The sequence below is a fragment of the Apostichopus japonicus genome, chromosome 18 (assembly GCF_037975245.1).
Source record: "Apostichopus japonicus isolate 1M-3 chromosome 18, ASM3797524v1, whole genome shotgun sequence".
In the NCBI taxonomy this organism is placed as follows: domain Eukaryota; kingdom Metazoa; phylum Echinodermata; class Holothuroidea; order Aspidochirotida; family Stichopodidae; genus Apostichopus; species Apostichopus japonicus.
The window spans coordinates 3144038-3162889 of NC_092578.1; the positions used below are offsets into that span (position 1 = coordinate 3144038).

Consider the following 18852-nt stretch of genomic DNA (forward strand, 5'->3'; position numbering starts at 1 on the left):
TTAAAGGTCATTTGGGGTCAGCAGAGGGCAGAATGTGAAAATCTCAAAAACATTGTTTCTCCAGAACCTGAGCATCAAAGGAGCTCATATACATAGTAGGATAGGCTTATGTGGTGTAAAGTGTTAACACAATTTGGTGTAGGTCAGAATTCATTTAAGGTCAGAACTAGAAATCTGTGTAAACCAGATATTTCCAGATAGGAAACTTGATTGACTCTTGTATTTTGCATGTGGCTTCCCTATAATTAGTACATGAACCTTATTGTTGTTGGTGGAGGTCAAAGGTCATTTGGGGTCATATAAGGTCACATTCTGTAAAGCCTTATAAACACAAACCTTGTGAAACACGATATCCCAACGTACGTCACATTACATCAAATAGCTTATATTTGTCAGGTGTCTTTCTTATAGTGAGTACAATAACCCTATTATTTTGGGTAAAGGTCAAAGGACATTTGGGGTCAGCAGAGGTCAAAATGTCAAAATGTCAAAATATCAAAAGTAACTTCATCTTGATAACTTAACATTTAAAAAGAGATTGTATACGCATGGTAGATTACCAAAATAATCAGTGAAATTGCTCCACAATTTGGTTTGCAGAAGCCAACTCCTACGGAATTTCTAAAGGTCATGGTCTCACTGAGGATGTGAAACTTAGGCTGATTTGACTTCCCCATGTGTAGTGGAACCTCCTTTGCTGTTTTAGGTGTAGGTCAAAGGTCGGCTTAGGTAAATGCAGTATGAACTTCAGCCAGTGTTAGTTAGCTTGCAAACTACTCTTGTGCTGCATATGTAATGTATTTAAAGGCAAGTAACCGCTGGAAAGGGTTTCCAACTTTCCATCTTGTTTTTAATTTTTATTTAAATTAATTCTACATCTTTGGCGTTTCTTTTGGATTTTTCAGCGTCGAAACAAAAGTTTCATTTCATTAAATATGATTAAAGGTAACAAACAAATGTGCTTTAATTACCATTTATTCACCAATATGTAATACGTGGCACAGGCTCGTAGCCAAGGGTGGGGGGAGGTGGCGACCGCCCCCCCCCCCCTTGAGCATTTTTTGAAATTTATTTTTCTATATCGCTAGTAATTTCAAATAAAAAAAAAGGTTAGATGCAACTTACAAGACCTAGGAAGTGCCATTTCCAGCGATCTGGGAGGCATTTTCGGCCAAAATTTTCTTGTAAGCTTCGCGCCAACTTATGGTTTTGCTGCGCTTAGATAGTTTGCTTACAGGCTTCGCCCCTCCATTGGCAATTCCTCGCTACGCGCCTGAGGTGGCACAGCACATGCCAAATGGCGTATTCTGTAACAGCTATTACATACCGGTGAATAATGGTGACGAAAATATTTTGTTTTAACGGTTAAGCATATATATGAACACTGGGTGTGCAAATAATGAGACGAAAAGAACGTCATGGTTGACATGACTTTCAAACCCTAACAAAGGCTTGTTGGCTATCGATCAAGTACTCTGCATTCAATTCTACACAACATAATAGTGTCGTTACTCAATGCGTAAGATATCTCGATAATTACATGGTATATAGGTTTGTCAGTCTTATGATCATGAAAACACGACCGCATTGAAATTCTACATGATAGCAGAACCAAGGTGTCCAAAAAGAAGGAAGGTAATTCTATGTTAATATTTGATCTTGAAAAATTCCGAGAAAGGAGAACAATTGATACATCAATATCGGTATTACTTGTATAGTAAATTTTTAGCTCAGCTCGAAATTCTGTCACATTCTAACACTGTGTTTGATTGACTACAACTTCGTCAGTTTTTCATTCGATTTTGGCTGAAATTTCGTGAGTGGTTTTTGTGAGTTAAGTGTTCATATTTCGATCATATTTGATAAATTTGAAGGACATTTGAGGTCACGAGAGGTCATTGCTACTCCTCCGAAAAAGCGTTTGTCCAAATTTACTGAAATGTTGTAGATTTAAGTACGTTCCAATTGTGCAGGTGGACCACATTTGTTCAGGGAAAATAATTGTTGTCGTAATAAGAGGGCCCGAGTTTGTAGTATTCATGACTAGTATGCGTTTTGGTGTGAGTAACAAAACTCGCCATTTTGGGAAAATGATTCCATACATATTGCGTTATTGTTTCCGTTGATCAATATTACTTCTTGTTTTTACCAGTTCAATGACCAGAAAGAAGTCAGCTATATACGGAACACTATATACTGAAAAACAACCAGGAAAAGTTGTCTAGTCAACATGGGAATTTATCGAAACTTGATTGTGATTTGCACTCTTTTATCTTCATTCTGCTGGATTGAAGCAAAGCAAATTGTGGTAAGAAATTTGTTCTTGTTTTGTTGCAACAACGTCAAGCGAGTCAAGTCATCCGAACATACTACTTGACAAATTAGCTACACGAGTATAGCTGCGATTGAAATAGCTTATTCTCTACGTCGAGTGATTGTTCCACACATTTATGACTTCTTAAAATATAGACTTAGCTCAGTCATGTTTTTATTCGAAAGGATAATCACCAATATCGATTAGCAGACAATGTCAGAAAGCAAACGCATTTGAAATCAAACTATTATTTGTAGACATGTGAGTTCTTAAAACCGCTCATGCAAACTCGTAAGAAGTCAGTCATATATTGATTTGTAATTGTTGGTCAAATATTTAATATTCATAAAATAATAATAATAATAATAGGCTAATCAAATATTGACTGTTTTTCATCTGCAAAAAATCAGAGGTATAATGTAATTTGTGTTTACTTAAGAAGGAATATTTAATAATTATAGTAACCTTCTAAGCTACAACACACACTGTGTATACATAATACCATGAAGAACAATAGATCTCTTTGTGCCTGAAACGGTGGTAATGTCGGACATTTCATCGGTTGCAGGAAACTTCTAGCTATAACTTCTATATAAATATAAACCAATGCATGTTCACTTAATGAAAAACGTTTGTCTTAATTTTCTTTATTAGAGTTCAGATAGCTGCGACATGTTCACACAGTGTTTTCTCGATGATGCTCGGTTAAATTTAACTGTCAGCTGCGATGTAGAGATAGCTGGCAACACAGCACCCCCGTGTTACGGCGACGGATCAAAACTTAATTGTTCCTGTAATAGTGAAAACTACCGACTGTCTAGTCCCAACGATACATACCTGTGTAACCCGGACAAATGGGAAGATGGACTGTATGATTTGTATTGTTTCAGAAGTACGAAACAGTATATATTTTCTCAAATCAGTCATATATATCAATCATATATATATATATATATATATATATATATATATATATATATATATATATATATATATATATATATATATATATATATATATATATATATATATATATATATATATATATATATCGTATATATCGTTAACTCATTGTCAAAGGAAAACTCCGGTCGATCCTGAAACAGCACAAAAGATGCTTACTTGTTATTGACAAAAAATGTATAGGTGCGTCAAAGTATTTTTCTGCATCATTTCAATTGACTTGGAGGGTTTGCCGTAATGGGCTTGACACTGAATTTCGTAATATAACTTAAATTCGACAAAAGATAGTCGTTATGAAATGTCAAAGAGTTAGTACCACACAAACAATGTTAATTTGTAGTTGTTATGGTGACACGATTTGATGTAGTGACATTATTAAGATATTTTTTCTTTCTCCTTGAATGTTGTGAATTTATTCCATTTGATATTAAATGGCCATTTAACCCCCTTCTCTATAATTGATTTTCACCAATAGGCGAAGTAACAACGCTAATATCAACAACCATTGTTGACACTACTACGATAACAACCAGTATGTATATAAGTTTATATAAAATCATATTAATTTAATTTAATATTCAAGAGCTGGAATCGCGGGTTGATGAGACAACTATGAATATTTATTTGTATAGTTGTTATGGTGACACGAGTTTCTTTTTCTTTGTAGGTGGTAAGTTTATTTCATTTATATTCGATGGCCCTTTTAAAGACATTGCTGTTGGTGAATATACACTACTAAGACACCAACCAGTATGTATATAAGTTTATATAGGTAAATTTAGGTAAATATTGTAAATTGGGTCACTTTATACTTTGATAGCCTTTTCAAAGAGAGTATATAGTGGTAGTGAAAATACGGTTATTTACAATTCTCTACCTGTACATACATTATAATAGTGTTGTAATGTACTTGTTCGAACCGCTTTCTGTCTTATAATAAACTATAAGACAAGCGACTAGTTAACATCTGGCTGATCCAATGAGATTATTCAGGTACATACGAGAGGAATGCATGACATAAGACAATGAATTGGAATTTTTCATCAACAGCCGAATCAACTACGGAATTTCCAACAACCAGCATTGCCACTACCATATGCATGACAAGATCCAGTATGTTGATTAGTTTATAAAAAAAAATTATGTTAATTTAATTGAAGTTTCAAGACCTACTGGAATCGCTTGTCGATGAGACAATTCTGTCTGTTATCTTGTAGTTGCTATGGTGACACAATTTGATGTAAAGTGATATTATTCGTTAGCAAGATTTTAAGTCGTATAAGCATCCATGTGTCTCGCAATGCATTTAGTTTCCTGTTTGTTTTTCCAATGATTATTGGGGATAAAAATTATAGAACTGGATCAGAAATTAGCCTAACGAGATGTCACATAGTCGGTATCAGTTAATGTACAAACAATACAAAATCTCATGACAGAGAAAGTAGAAAATTGTTTCAAGGTATTTCTGTTCACCACATGTATTAGATTGAGAATAATCTCTTCTGTTTATTATCCTCAAGTTAATGGAAAACATCACATAGACCTTTGACTCTCACATTATTTGTACAACGATCGTTTAGTAACAACCTCTACCCCACCCCAAGGCCACAGAAGAAAAGGAAGTGTATGCTATAATATATATATATATATATATATATATATATATATATATATATATATATATATATATATATATATATATATATCACGAGAAATCAATGTCAAAAATATGTATTATACTTTTTTTTCTTCAGATTTGCCGATTGCCGTTACGTTAATCGTTGCAATTTTTACTTTCTTGTGTGGGGTTCTACCATAGAAATTGATAAGGAATTTCTATGGGTTCTACTCATTTGTCTCGTCAATGCCTCCGAAGAGACACGAAGTCGATCCCGAGCGTCGAAGATGTGTGACATGAGCTGGTACCACCGACGGCAAATGATGAATCCAAATTTGAATCGTCGAATCATAACCTTTAAGATGAGCGATTCAAATGACTGTCGAAATGATGTATAAAAAGAGGATAATGCACAATGCACCAAAAAAAATCCATGTTTTTATTGCTAATCCAATGATTGTACTTTTGTAGCATATTTTACGGTGATATTAGTGGTTTAGTTTCGTTCTTTTAAGAATAACAGAATAAGTAACAAATTATAAATGATCGCTTTTATCTCCATGAATATCAAGTCATACTTGCTAGACGAGATATAATAATGAATCTTTACCCTTACCAAACTGAATGGTTGATGCCCACAAGGGAGTGCTACATAGAAGAATTGGAAATCTCTGATCTTTCCTGGTTTCCACATAATTTTTGGACAAAATAGAATTCAGTTGCCTTACATTTAGTTAGATAGTTGTTTCAAATTTGAGCAAATTGCATTTCAAGGAATTAATCACAAAGCCAACTGGCGTTCTGGTTATACTACAGTGTGTCGCTTAATAGACTTTGTCAACATGATAACTGATTCCTGGTATCTTCCTTTATATATTGCTACATAAGTCAATAGATAATCCCTCTTCATTTTGGTGTACACAAATTCATGTATATATTAACATATATGGCTTACCACACTATGAATATGTTTGGGTATCGGAACCACTGAAACGGTTTCCTTTTCTGGTTAATTTTATAAACCGAAAGTTAACGGGGTAACGTATTTTCTTTGAGTGATAAAGCGGTTATCAAAACCAGAAGTTGCTTTCCTCACCCCTCTGGATGTCTTTTTCCTTCTGCCTGCATTCCTCTTGTCGAGATTTTCATGAAGGCTTGGAATTTATCTCACTCACTTTTTTCCAGAGCCGTACAAGGTTTCGAGATAGGAATGCACTCCAACAACTATAGCGCATAGTTATAAATGTGATGTGTCCCTACTAAGCACCATTGCAAACGCCGAAGTGTATTTTTTCTGTTGCTTTATTTGTAGGGAGAGGTTGGCAGGGTGGGGGGGGGGGGCGGAGGCAGACTTTTTGACTGGAGGTAGGGGATTCCTTCTCTTTTATAAACAATGGAAACAACAACTCGCGCGGTGATATCATGGTTCCAATTTCGACTACAACGATCATCAACACCATGAAACTGTTCGTTATAGCGCCACCTTACGTGGATTAACAACATTGCATGTTTATAAACAAATTGATGGATAGAGGAGCCAGAAGTGGTTCTAAGCAAAGTTTTTCGAGCCTGTTCCCTTGTTAAGAAGAACAAAGGTCAAATGTAATACCATCAACTAAAGAAAATGAATGAAAAACGGGAAAAGTTAGTAAACACAAAACAGGAAGTTAAATAGAGTCCGAAGTCTGTAGCGCTAAGTTGCCTTTGCCAAAAACATTTTCAGAAAGTATTTAGAAAGAATTACAAAGAATTAATCCTAATAGTGCTTGACAGGTACCTATTTGTGCACAAAAATTTTCCCGTTAGTTTCACTATTTATTTGAAATTGATTCCTTCGCGTAAACTTGATGAGCCTGTGCAACTCTTTCGTGTCGGGCGTGTCGGGGAAACCGGGGCACATTGATAGAAACGGCTGCACATCTCAACCTACCATTTAAATTTCGCTGAGTCTGATTTTCACATGTACAGTGAAGTGTTCATGTGGCATGTTACTCCAAAGATTTCTCACAAGCCTTCGCTTGAAAGCTTCCATCTTTCCAACTTTACTGAGCAATTTAACCAGCTTAAACGTAGAAGGCCTACAGAGAGGCACACAGGTCGTCATATTCAGAAATACATTCACGAAAGTCAACAGAACGTCGCAGTTGTCCTTTCGAGGTACACTTTCAACGATGTCAGACGATCCGGAAAAAACTCTTGCTCCGTTACGTGCGGCAGTCAAGGAACAGGTTTGGATTTCTTTTTTGAGTCCTCTATTTCCTTCGTGGAATTCCAAAGTAGGAATCAGAGTTGCAAGGCAACCAGATGACTAATATTTGCATGAAGTATCTATTTAAGTATGGGACAAAAACAAAATTTCCATGTCCTATTGCGATGAATTGTAATAGGCCTACTACAGGCACTAGTTTCACGAAATTGGTTTTTCGCGCTTCCTGTACTTCAGACGTATCGTGTGAGTAAAACAAGAAATAGGAATTAACATTGTGTACTTAAGGTCGTAGTTATTGTAAATTTGATATATTTTGCTACGAACTGGGTTTTTAACTGAGATAAGAGCAAAGCAAAGTAGGGTGGGTGCATTTGCATAATAGGCCTCTCATTACCATTGTAGTAGTAGTATTGCTAGGCCAAGCACCAGAAGGTGAGAGTGATTGCATCAGCCACTCCAGTAGTACAGTAGTAGTAGTATAGTGTTGACATATGGCAAAAACAACACCCTGTTTTTATGAATGTGTGTGCAAGTTAAGAAATAGCAACATGTTTCCTCATAACTATTTTGTACATTAATATGAAATTTATTTTACATAGAACATGCTCACACTAAATATACACTCAGTCACAACAACAAAAAACTCTTCACAAAGTATCATAACTCATGACAGTTTGATTGGGCTAAGGGTTAATTTATAGAAGTTGTTCTGAAAGGCATTTGATCAAAAGAGTAGAATATCTGTAAGCAAATGAACACTCTCTTTAGAGCACAACACAAGACTGCCTAAATTTTACTAAATTGTACTGTTATGTACAGAATGTCATGCCTTCTAAAGACAAAGAGAGTACAATATATTTTGCCCTGTTTTAGGTTGCAAATTTAGAACATTTAAGGTAGCTTACTCCATATAATTTCCTTCTGTGTATGTGTCTTTTGGAAAATAAATGATTGTTGAAAAGGATGTGCCCTATGTCTTATATTAATCTAGTGTAAATACATTCACCAATGGTCTTTATATGTTCATCATCAGGGTAGACATGTACAGTTTTCATATTTTATGTAGCAGTTTTTGAAGTGTCTGCATTTTGTCTCATAAAGCCTACTATGGTTGTGTACAAAACTTACACATCTATGCATAAATGTAGTAATTTGCCCGTATTTTTAATGTTAGCATTTTGTGAATCAATAAGTACAGGATAAATCATTCCTATTTCCCTCTGGTACATGTACAGTAGGTACAGTAGGCCTACGACTGTCTCATAACAATAAAAGAAGGAAAACCTGGCAACTGTCTCTCCTCTTGAAAACCCTATCCTTTGTTACTTGTCACTTCCAATGTCTTGACAAGGAGCATGACAGATGATGAACATAGTCCTGAGTTAACTCTGTGTAGTTCACTTCAAAATACATTATACTCATTACTGTACAGCTATAGAGCCCCTCCCCCAGGAGTACAATTACATGGTTGTGCCCCAGTCTTACTCCAAAGGTTATAGTTGAGTTTATGTCCCCTTGGAAGTTCTATCCTATGATAGTTGCACTATACTGTCCTGTACATAGTTAAGATGCTCCAAGTCATTAAAGTCTAATATTGACTATACGGATTTAATGTCCTTTCTAATTAAAAAATGATAGATAGGCTATCATTGCTGTGGTAACTGTAAAATGCATAAGAGTGTGTTATCCCTGAGCCTAAACATTCCAGTCTCTCTATGGCTGCTGGGTACATCCTATTCAAGTTTACAGTACAATGGTTACTGAGAGCTCAAGATTACAGGACCAGCAATTACCATCTCCATGGTAACTGATTCCATGCCATTGATTATATATACAGTTGTAAGGAATTTGATACTTTCAGCCTCTCTGTACAGCTAAATACTTTCAATATATACATCAAATGTTACCAAACATTTATCGTATTGTTTTATTCTAAGCGCTACTTTTGAATGTTCCTGAAGTACCCTGTTTGGTTCCCCCATATTTTTGTAGTGCCACCTGTCTTGGTCATTGAGGGCAAAGGTCACTCATTATTTTGAATTGGTCAGGTGTTGCTGGCAGCTTTTGTTATTGTGTGTGTAACCTACTGTAACACATTCTGTTGTGCACATCATCTGTGGATAGGTCTTTGGTCATTCCTATCAGCTGTATACAGTACAGTATAGTGTAGTACTGTTTATACTTACTTCATTTTCTTAGTTACTTGTCTAAGTAGTTAAAGTAGTGGAAGTCTCTAAAATTAAGTTTTCATCTTCTGTTACTTCTAGAAGCTCTTGTGTTTTTTGCTTTACTGTAGTTAGTTGTCAAATAGTTACCAATGTTACATTTTGAAGGGTTTATTCAGTACCATTTGTTGCATAAAATACTTTTTATGAAAGTTGGTTCGGTTACAGTATGTAAAGTACTGTAGGCCGTGTGCATTGCTACAATATACAAATGTAATAACAGTAACTTGTGGTGTATCCTGTATTTTTTTAGGGGGACCTTGTGAGAAAGTTGAAGGCAGAGGCAGCCTCCGAGATCGACGTCAAGAAAGCGGTAACAGAACTGAAAGCTCGCAAAAAGATTCTTGAGGATAAGGTAAGAGTAACCTCGGGAGTGTAATACATAATTGCTTAAAAGCACTGTAGTTCTTAGGCTGAACCTTACCTCATAAAGTGATCTTTATGAGAAAGTAAAATTGTCATTTATAATGCAATTTTGAGTTCATGATGTACAGTAATGTGCTCTGATGTTCATGAAGTAATGTGCTTTTATGTTCATGAAGTGATGTGCTTGATGTTTCCATGATTTATTAAACAGGAATTAGCTCTCACTACAGATGAAACCTTCGATCGTGTGAAGCTAGAAGACACGTTGAAAAGACGATTCTTCTACGACCAGTCCTTTGCTATCTATGGAGGTATTAAAGAAGAATTTTTTACACAAATTTTTTACAAGAAGTGCTAAGTAGAGTGTTTGTTGGATTTGAGGGGTGTCACAAATGGACAAAATGCTATGCTATTAATTTAAACATGAGGACAGGTTTTATTAAAAATTAATTGTCCAGGAATATTCTTTCAAAAGCCAGTACAGTTCCTTCCCTCACTATCATGAACACCCCCCCTCCCCTCCCCTTCCCTTCCACAAAGCTTTATACTTTATGTAAAAGACTATTCAAAGCATTTCTTCTTGTGCTTTACTTTTTATAGCATCTGCATCTTCAATATTATTTTCTTATTTCCTTTCCCAGGTGTCAGTGGTTTGTATGACTTTGGTCCTGTTGGATGCGCCATCAAGGCAAACTTTATCAATCTATGGAGGAGTCATTTTATCATCGAGGAAGGGATGCTGGAGGTAGATTGCTCCATCCTGACACCACACCCAGTATTCAAGTAAGGTCAACAATGTCCCCCTCCATTAGCTAAACTTTTGGAAAGTTTGTTGTGCTAGTGGTATGGAATTATAACTGAAATCATCTACTGTCAACTATCGACTATTTATGCCCAGTGTAATTCTGGTAATAACACGTGTCATATTCATGTATTGTAATGTATTATAACTGTTGACCCTGCGGCTTTCCAAGGTGCATGGAATGTAACTGGGGTTCGATCCGTGGTTACATGGTATGCAAGGCAATGTGGCTGGTGAGTAGCACACATAGCAAGGAAACGGCCACCAAATATTAAAAGACCGCATAGCTCAGTTTGGTAGATTACAGGACTTAGTTATCAAGGCTGGTTCTGCAACTTAGTTTGTTATTTCCGAATCGGTGTTCTGTTGCTGATTTACTGCAAGAATATTGTAATTTAAAAATAAGCAACTTATATGCTAATACTCATTGCACATATTGTCAGTATTTCAGATGACCAAATTGTAGTTGGCGATATCCAATGCAAACCCAGGCCCTCTGCAAGCCCTAGTATCATACAAGCCCACTGTAAACCTGAACGTTGTTTCTCATTTCTACAGAGCGTCTGGTCATGTGGACAGGTTTGCTGATTACATGGTGAAAGATGTCAAAACTGGAGAATGTTTCAGAGCTGACCACCTTGTGAAAGGTAGTTCTACTCCAAAACATTTTGGGATAATTTGTTTATGATCTCTGTTAAAACTAACTATGTGTACAACAAATTTTGCTGCAGAAAAATATTTTAAAATTCCTTTCGATGGTTTAGCAAACAAATTGTTATGATTTCCATTTAAAGTAGCATTTTGTATTGGATTTGCTCTTTGGGAGATATCCCTTAAGTCTGAAAACATGAGCAAGTCTGAATAATTCAGTCTAAATAGAAGTCTAAATATATGAGAAATTCTAAATTGACAACATTGACCCACATGTGTTCTTCAATTTTGAATGGTTTCATTATGACAACATTTATTTCTGTAATGGAGACAGGTTTTGCAAATGTTGAATCTCTTGACATGACCTAGATTGTTCCTAACAGCTGTTAGCAGGAGGGAGTTCATACTTATTGATATCTATCATAGAATCGTACACGATGTAGTTGTATTCGTGTCTCGTTCATTTTTTGAGGGACATTAATCCTTGACGAATTTTCTTCTCTCCTCTATCAGCCCATCTCGAAAAACTGATGAAGGATAAGAAGACGACGACAGAGATGAAGGACGAGATGAACACGGTCTTGGCTCTCCTGGATAATTACGACCAAGCTGGCCTGGCGGAGGTCCTGAAGAAGTACAACGTGACATCACCGCTGACCAATAACGACATCACAGAACCTGTTGAATTCAACCTGATGTTTGCCACCCAGATCGGACCTGCTGGCAACATGCCAGGGTACGTGGGATTTAAATCATTAACGAATCTATTGACGAAGGGCAGGGCTGGTTGGTTTAAAGAAAACAATCTTGATAAACCGTTGGGTAATATTAATTGGCAGTAGACTTCTTTGATATGGTTTGCTATATAAGTAAAGTTCATTTGTTGGAATTGAAAACTTTTCGTCCCAAAAATGAAGATAAGCTTAAGACTTGAATTGAATTGCTCATGTTTAGTCTTTTTAATCCCTTTAATCCTATTTGATAGTTTGTTTAGTTTGAGTAATGACAATGGCCTTTATGGAGTTACCCTTCCCCTTTGTACCAGTTATGTTACTTTTATCTGTTTTTGTTTTGTTCCAGATTTTTGAGACCAGAAACAGCTCAGGGCATATTTGTGAATTTCAAGAGGCTTCTAGAATTCAATCAGAATCGGCTCCCATTCGCTGCCGCTCAAATCGGCCAGTCATTTAGAAACGAAATTTCACCAAGATCGGGACTGCTACGAGTGAGGTAATTATAACATCTGTGCTGTTGATGTACAAACTTTAGACCAAGCTTAGATAACATGCTTTCTTAGCATCAGTTGTAAACGGTGACTCTGTCCTCATTGGAACCCTATGTGTCATGGGCCAACTATTCAAAAATGAAATTGCTGAAGATTTCAGGAATGACATAAGATTTGCTATGTTACAAGATTTTCTATAAAATTATGATCATTCTTGTTTAATGCTTTGTCTGGGGTGACTCATTGTCAGGAAGTGGTAGTGGAAATTTTTTTTTATAAAACCTTTTCAATTGCAGTAAAGTCTTCCAGCATTGTCCAGGAGAACTTAATAATTAAACTTGCAGATAAGATGTGGTATACTTTGCTGTTTCCATTCTTTCAGGGGGTCTCTTTGGTACTATGCATATAGTTTTTGTTGTTGTGTTTGTTAAGAATTTGAAATACTAGCTAACTAACTCTATTCTTCTTTCCTGATGCTAATCTTGCAGAGAATTCACCCAGTTAGAGATCGAGCACTTCATCGACCCCAGCGACAAAGATCATCCAAAGTTTGAGGACGTTGCTAACCTGGAAGTACTTCTCTTCTCTGGGTCAAACCAGATGTCTGGAAAATCGGCTATGAAGACGACATTTGGTCAAGCAGTGGCCGAGGTAAATTGCACCGTTCGTCTGCCAAGGCAATCTCTATTGTTTGATATTGATGCAGGTTTCCTGCAGGGGAGTTTGCATGTCCTGTAGGAATGTGAATGTGCTCTCATTTTGTTGTAAATTATTTTCTCACAAATCATTTCTTTGATGTTTCGATAATAGCTAATAATTCGATTTTTGGATAATAGCCTTCTTTGTTTTGATAATAGCTAATAAATTGATAATAGCCTTCTCCTGTTTCGATAGTAGCAAATAATTTGATGATAAGGTGATGATTGCTGTTTTGATAATAGCTTTTAATTCGATAATAGCCTTGTATGTTATGATAACAGCTAATAATTTGATATTAATTCAATGTTTCGATAGTAGCTAATAATTTGATCATAATTTGATGTTTGGATAATCTTTTTTAGACAATAGCTAACAATTCGATAATAGCCTTCTCCTGTTTTGATAATAGCTAATAATTCGATAATAATTCTATGATAGCCTTCTGTTTCGATAATAGCTAATAATTCAATAATAACTGATGTGTCAATAATAGCCTTTTTTATGTTTCGATAATAGCTAATAATTTGATCATAATTTGGTGTTTGGATAATCTGTTACGATAATAGCTAATAATTTGATAATAGCCTTCTCCTGTTTTGATAAAAGCCTGCTGTTTTGATAATAGCCTTCTATGTTTGATAATAGCTAATAATTCGATAATAATTTGATGTGTCAATAATAGCCTTCTGGTTTGATAATAGCTAATAATTTGATAATAATTCTATAATAGCCCTCTGTTTCGATAATAGCTAATAATTTGATGTTTCGACAATAACCTTCTGTGTTCTCTTCTATGACAGGGTGTTATCAACAGTCAGGTCCTGGCATACTTTATGGCAAGGACGTACCTCTTCCTGCTCAAAGTGGGCGTACATCCTGACAAGTGTCGTTTCCGTCAACATCTGGATAACGAGATGGCTCACTACGCCTGCGATTGCTGGGACGCCGAAACCAAAACATCTTACGTGAGTACAATCAAGTAGTATGTGGTAAGATGGATCTGACCCTCTGTAACATAGGTCTATCCCTCAATTCCATTTGAGAGATAAAATATTGTTTACTGGAACTTGGTCATCTTCCCTTGTTAGCCCCCATGCGTGAAATATTATGTTGAAATTTAAGTTATTTTCTCTGTACAAACCTGGCCGATCTTCCTTGTAATGAAGACCTCTTTCATACATGAAATATTTTGATTTTTTGAAAATAACTCAATTTGAGTGCTGAATTCAAATGAGTTTGATTGGAAATGGAACTCGTGGAATATTTTGATTTGTTGAAAAGTGTGCTGAAAGCTTCCCATCCATCCTTGACACCCTTCCGTTTCAGACATTTATGATTTTGCATACTGGAACCTGGCCATTAGCTCTGGTCATGTTTGAATTGGTTAGTATACAGAATGCCGTCCATCCTTCGTTTAAAAAAATATATATATTTTTGAGACAGAACTGGGACAGTTTAGAATCAGGGAAATGGGATTGGAATGCCTACTGGCTGATTACCATGGTACAGTTGTATTTTGAGCATGGATATTGTTATTTTTATTTTCATACAGGGCTGGGTGGAAGTTGTTGGATGTGCAGACAGATCCTGTTACGATTTAAATCAACATGCCCAACACTCAAAGGTTCCATTGGTAGCGGTGAAGACACTAAAAGAACCGATATCCTTTGATTTTACAAGACATAAATCATGATATTGATTGCAAAAGGATATAAGTTGCAAAAGGAATGGTAGCATGTGTGTGTATGTGACACCTGTTATTAAAGTGAGCATCCAAAAGGAAAGGCTTTTTAAAGCTTGGTTAATATTGATACTTTGTGTGTAGATCCACATTAGTGATCATAATAATCATAATTATGTCAGAGATGGTATGTAGTTCTATGGTATGTAGTGATAACAAGAACCAAGCTGTATAATATGCAGCTGTAGGCTTTTCTGCTGTTGTTTTTAAGACAAGTTTCCCTTAACTGTATAACCTCACAAAGTAATTGATGTCGTAGAGGTCCTGGCTAACAAGGGCGCAGTGGGGAAGAAATTCAAGAAAGACGCCAAAATTCTGATGACCCATTTTGCAGAAATGACTAAAGAAGCTGCTGATACATTTGACAAGAATTTGCAGGGAAAAGAGTAAGTTAATTTTCTCTAATGTCTGTATGTCTGTCTGTCTGTCTGTGTCTAGATAGCTATTTTACAATTAATATAAATATTTCATAAATTTTATATTGATAAATATGTTTATAAATTATATGATATTATATATTTATAAATTATATTATAATTTGTATTATATAATAAATTATATATTTATAAATATGTTTATAAATTATGATATTATATATTTATAAATTATATTATAAATAATATATTTATAAATTTTATAAATATTTTATAAATATTCTTTGGTTTACAGTGAGATTTCGCTGGATGTAAATGGCAAAACGTTCACGCTGGCTAAGGACATGGTAACAGTAAAACGCTACCAGAAGACCGTACACGGTAATTTACCATTTTTAAAATATTTTCAATGAGCTGTATTTTCAATCCCACCTTACAGGAACATAGCAATAGTCATCAACAACTCAGTTTTGTGTAATTCAATTAATAATATAACATTAAATGTTTTTTTTCTTCCTTCGATCTTTCTTCTTTCAATATTTTCAATATTTCTTCTTTCAATCTTTTCAATCTTCTTTCAATCTGCAGCGGAAGATTTGACTCCTTCTGTGATTGAACCATCCTTCGGTCTCGGTCGCATCATGTACTCGCTCCTGGAACACAATTTCAGAGTGAGGGAAGGTGATGAACAGAGAACGGTGAGTTTGCGATGCACCCTGCCTCGTTCTCAATGTATTGCTGCATCTATAATTTTCCTACAAGAACAGTTTCTGCACAGTTCCTGATGTCGTTAAATTCATGTGTAACACAGGTTAGCTTGTAAAAATAATCCTCTTGACAAACGTGGTAAATTGTCTTCACAGCTTCTACCGTGGAGGAGCCTTCCTTTATCCCTCTGCTGATATGGTCATCATTAGTCTCTTACTTTTAATCTACGAATGAAAAAAAGCCAAGCCACATGTTCGAAATAGCCATCTCAAATATATGTTTAGTAAATACTTTTCAATTATTAAATATAAAATTGTTTCTTTTTTTGTTCCAGTATTTTACGTTACCACAAGCTATTGCTCCATATAAATGTTCTGTGCTCCCCCTCAGTAACAACAAAGAGTTTGACCCTTTTGTCAAACAGCTTGGTAAGTATATATCATGTATTATTATGTTATTATTAAAGATAGCTGTACTAGTCATTCTTTTGGTCATTTTTTCAATGCATGATACCATAAAGGACTTTATGCACACAAAATCTTGTAAGACTGTTAAAAACAAAATTGTTACCATAAAAACACCATCAATTTGACATGGAACGGAAACAGTGAAGTAGAATAGCTATACAAATACTACTACAAGAATTATTCATCGGTATTTAAATGACTGCTATGTATTGAGATATTGTCCTGGTTTCGGTGGCAAATACATTTTCAATTTTTTTATGTAGTATGAAGGGGGCTATTAAAAAAAAAAATTATTTCCATTGTTGTGCTGATTTGCATGAAGTATCCCTTGCACCAACCAAATCTAGAAATGTATGATCTTATTATAGTATTTTTGTTGATAGGTTGCACTATTGATACCCCACAGTGCATGTAACTGAAGGTAGATTCTACAAGAGCTTAGAGATTCACATTCCTTTACAATTTTCATTCCCTTGACTACATTTTTATTCGTTGTCTGTATTCCTTGTTTCCGTTCTTTCAGTTCGAGCTTTCTCTGACGAAGGTGTCTCTCACACCGTGGATTCTAGTTCTGTGTCGATCGGAAGAAGGTACGCCAGGACGGATGAGATTGGCATACCCTACGGTATAACGGTGGATTTTGACACCATCAAGGAACCTCACACTGCAACACTTAGGGAGCGAGATTCTCTGGAACAAATACGAGCCCCGGTGAGTGTAGATCAATGGGGACCCTTCACTGGGGGATCTCTATATCTTGATCCTGATTTATTTTTGAAGCTCAATTCAATTTTAATTCTGAATTGTAAACTCATGCAGCCACAATAATTTACTTCTTCTTTCTATTTTTCTTACAGCTCACAGAACTTCCTGGAATTGTGAAAGACTTAGTAGGTGGCAAGCAAAGCTGGTCTGATGTCTTAAAAAAGTTTCCTCTATTCCAAGGCCAGGAAGCTTCTTAAAGTTTGTTTTTGTTTGTTCCCTTGGTTATGTCAATATGTGTCATTGTTGATTTTTCTGTAGGCTAAGGCTAGCAAAGCTGTTTTATGAATACTAAACAGACATCTTGTCAGCATGGACATCGCAATAAGAGTTTACTTTGGAGAATCAAAGATGATAAATGAGAAGGTACCTAAATTAAGCTTGACCCTCCTTTGTTCACGGTGTATCTTCGTAGGATACAAATGTTATGAGAAAATAAATTGAAAAAAAAATCTTGTCTGGGATCTGCTAACCAATCATTATCTAACCTTAAAGTCTGAATATGTGTTTGCTGATGAATTTCGAAAAAAAACTTCCGAAGCAGATTCAATGTTTCTTATTCTAAATGCACTCTGACCAGGTGGGTTTAATGGAGAAAAGCTGTCGCAATCGAAAGAAAGAAATTTATTTTCTGTTGCCGTTATGGTGCGAACGATTTACCCTAAAATCCCTGCCACCGCCCATATCAGCATGTTCATTACACAAAATGTAACCTATATATACTCGTATTGTCCACTCATAAGTCCTATGCCTAACGGTCGTTTACAAAACAGATAATGATTGGCACATGATCTGTTGGGCAGGGTTTGCCAAGCTTGTAGAATCTACGGACTTGTTAAAAAATCTGGCGATTTTTATTCAGCTCAAAATGTTTAACGACAGATTAGTCGATAAAATTAATGATTATTAATATGAAAATTGCATAGAACAGTGTTATTTTCACTGAGCTTTTATGGCAGTAAGCTGGAAGTTAAAATCTGGCAAACATGCAATGAGACTTTAAGTGTTAAGCATGGTCAGGTCTGATAACGATAATGTTTGTGTGATTCCAGAGATATGTGACAAAGCATATGTGAAGTGAATATCTAATCATGCTTTATCCAGAGTGAAGCTCGAAACCTGGATGGCTGTTGACCATTAATGTATCCTGACCTTTAGATTTTTAGCAAGAGGGGACCTGAGCTAGAAAATATCAACATAAACAAGAACAGCTCTTGCCTGCTTTGCATTCCCAACCATCATTGGAAGAAACTCCCATTTAGGAGGGGCAGGGGGATCCAAAACAATCCAGTTTTTGTCAATAAATGTCAATAAACTGAACAAAATGTTTATTATTTGATGGTTAACTATTTGATGATGACACACTTACTTGGTGTATCATGTCAATAAACTGATGAATAAACTTTTTGCATGTTCAGATAGATTCTTACTTCTTAAGGATATTCTAGGACCGTGTATCTTAGTAGGATACAAATATGAGAAATTTCAATAAACTGATAAACAAACTTTTTGTGTTTTCCCCTTTTCAGATTGATAGATTCTTACTTCGTGTATCTTAGTGGGATAAAAATATGTTATGAGAAATGTCAAAAAACTGATAAACATACTTTTGTGTTTTCGGATAGATAGATAGATCGTGCCCCCTCCCAACGTACTTCTTACAGATACGTCATTGTGCCCCCCTCCCAACATTCATTATACAGGTACGTACTTCTTACTGATTGATAG

General features: G+C 35.6%; 2 protein-coding genes across 4 annotated transcripts; both read left to right on the top strand.

Annotated features, from left to right (window-relative positions):
• Window positions 1–1477: 1477 nt before the first annotated feature.
• On the top strand, window positions 1478–6169 carry LOC139958640 (uncharacterized). Of its 3 annotated transcripts, none has more exons than XM_071955866.1 (6): window positions 1478–1635; window positions 2153–2308; window positions 2969–3206; window positions 3753–3809; window positions 4328–4390; window positions 5032–6168. In XM_071955866.1, the coding sequence occupies exons 2-6, from the start codon at window positions 2231–2233 to the stop codon at window positions 5094–5096; spliced, it is 501 nt and encodes a 166-aa protein (XP_071811967.1). In that variant the 5' UTR covers window positions 1478–1635; window positions 2153–2230; the 3' UTR covers window positions 5097–6168. The 3 variants fall into 3 exon arrangements, with proteins under 3 accessions (XP_071811967.1, XP_071811965.1, XP_071811968.1); XM_071955864.1 differs by lacking the exon at window positions 1478–1635 and adding an exon at window positions 1681–1829; XM_071955867.1 differs by lacking the exon at window positions 1478–1635 and adding an exon at window positions 1693–1816 and having other exon boundaries at window positions 5032–6169.
• A 664-nt stretch (window positions 6170–6833) lies between these two features.
• Window positions 6834–18629, top strand: LOC139958639 (glycine--tRNA ligase-like). The gene is made up of 16 exons (XM_071955863.1): window positions 6834–7123; window positions 9583–9684; window positions 9907–10006; window positions 10337–10478; window positions 11056–11144; window positions 11662–11884; window positions 12229–12378; window positions 12862–13024; window positions 13873–14037; window positions 14625–14732; window positions 15054–15199; window positions 15483–15568; window positions 15776–15885; window positions 16230–16323; window positions 16886–17073; window positions 17220–18629. Exons 1-16 carry the CDS (start codon window positions 6881–6883, stop codon window positions 17322–17324), a joined length of 2214 nt encoding a protein of 737 aa, XP_071811964.1. The 5' UTR covers window positions 6834–6880; the 3' UTR covers window positions 17325–18629.
• The last annotated feature ends 223 nt before the right edge of the window (window positions 18630–18852 follow it).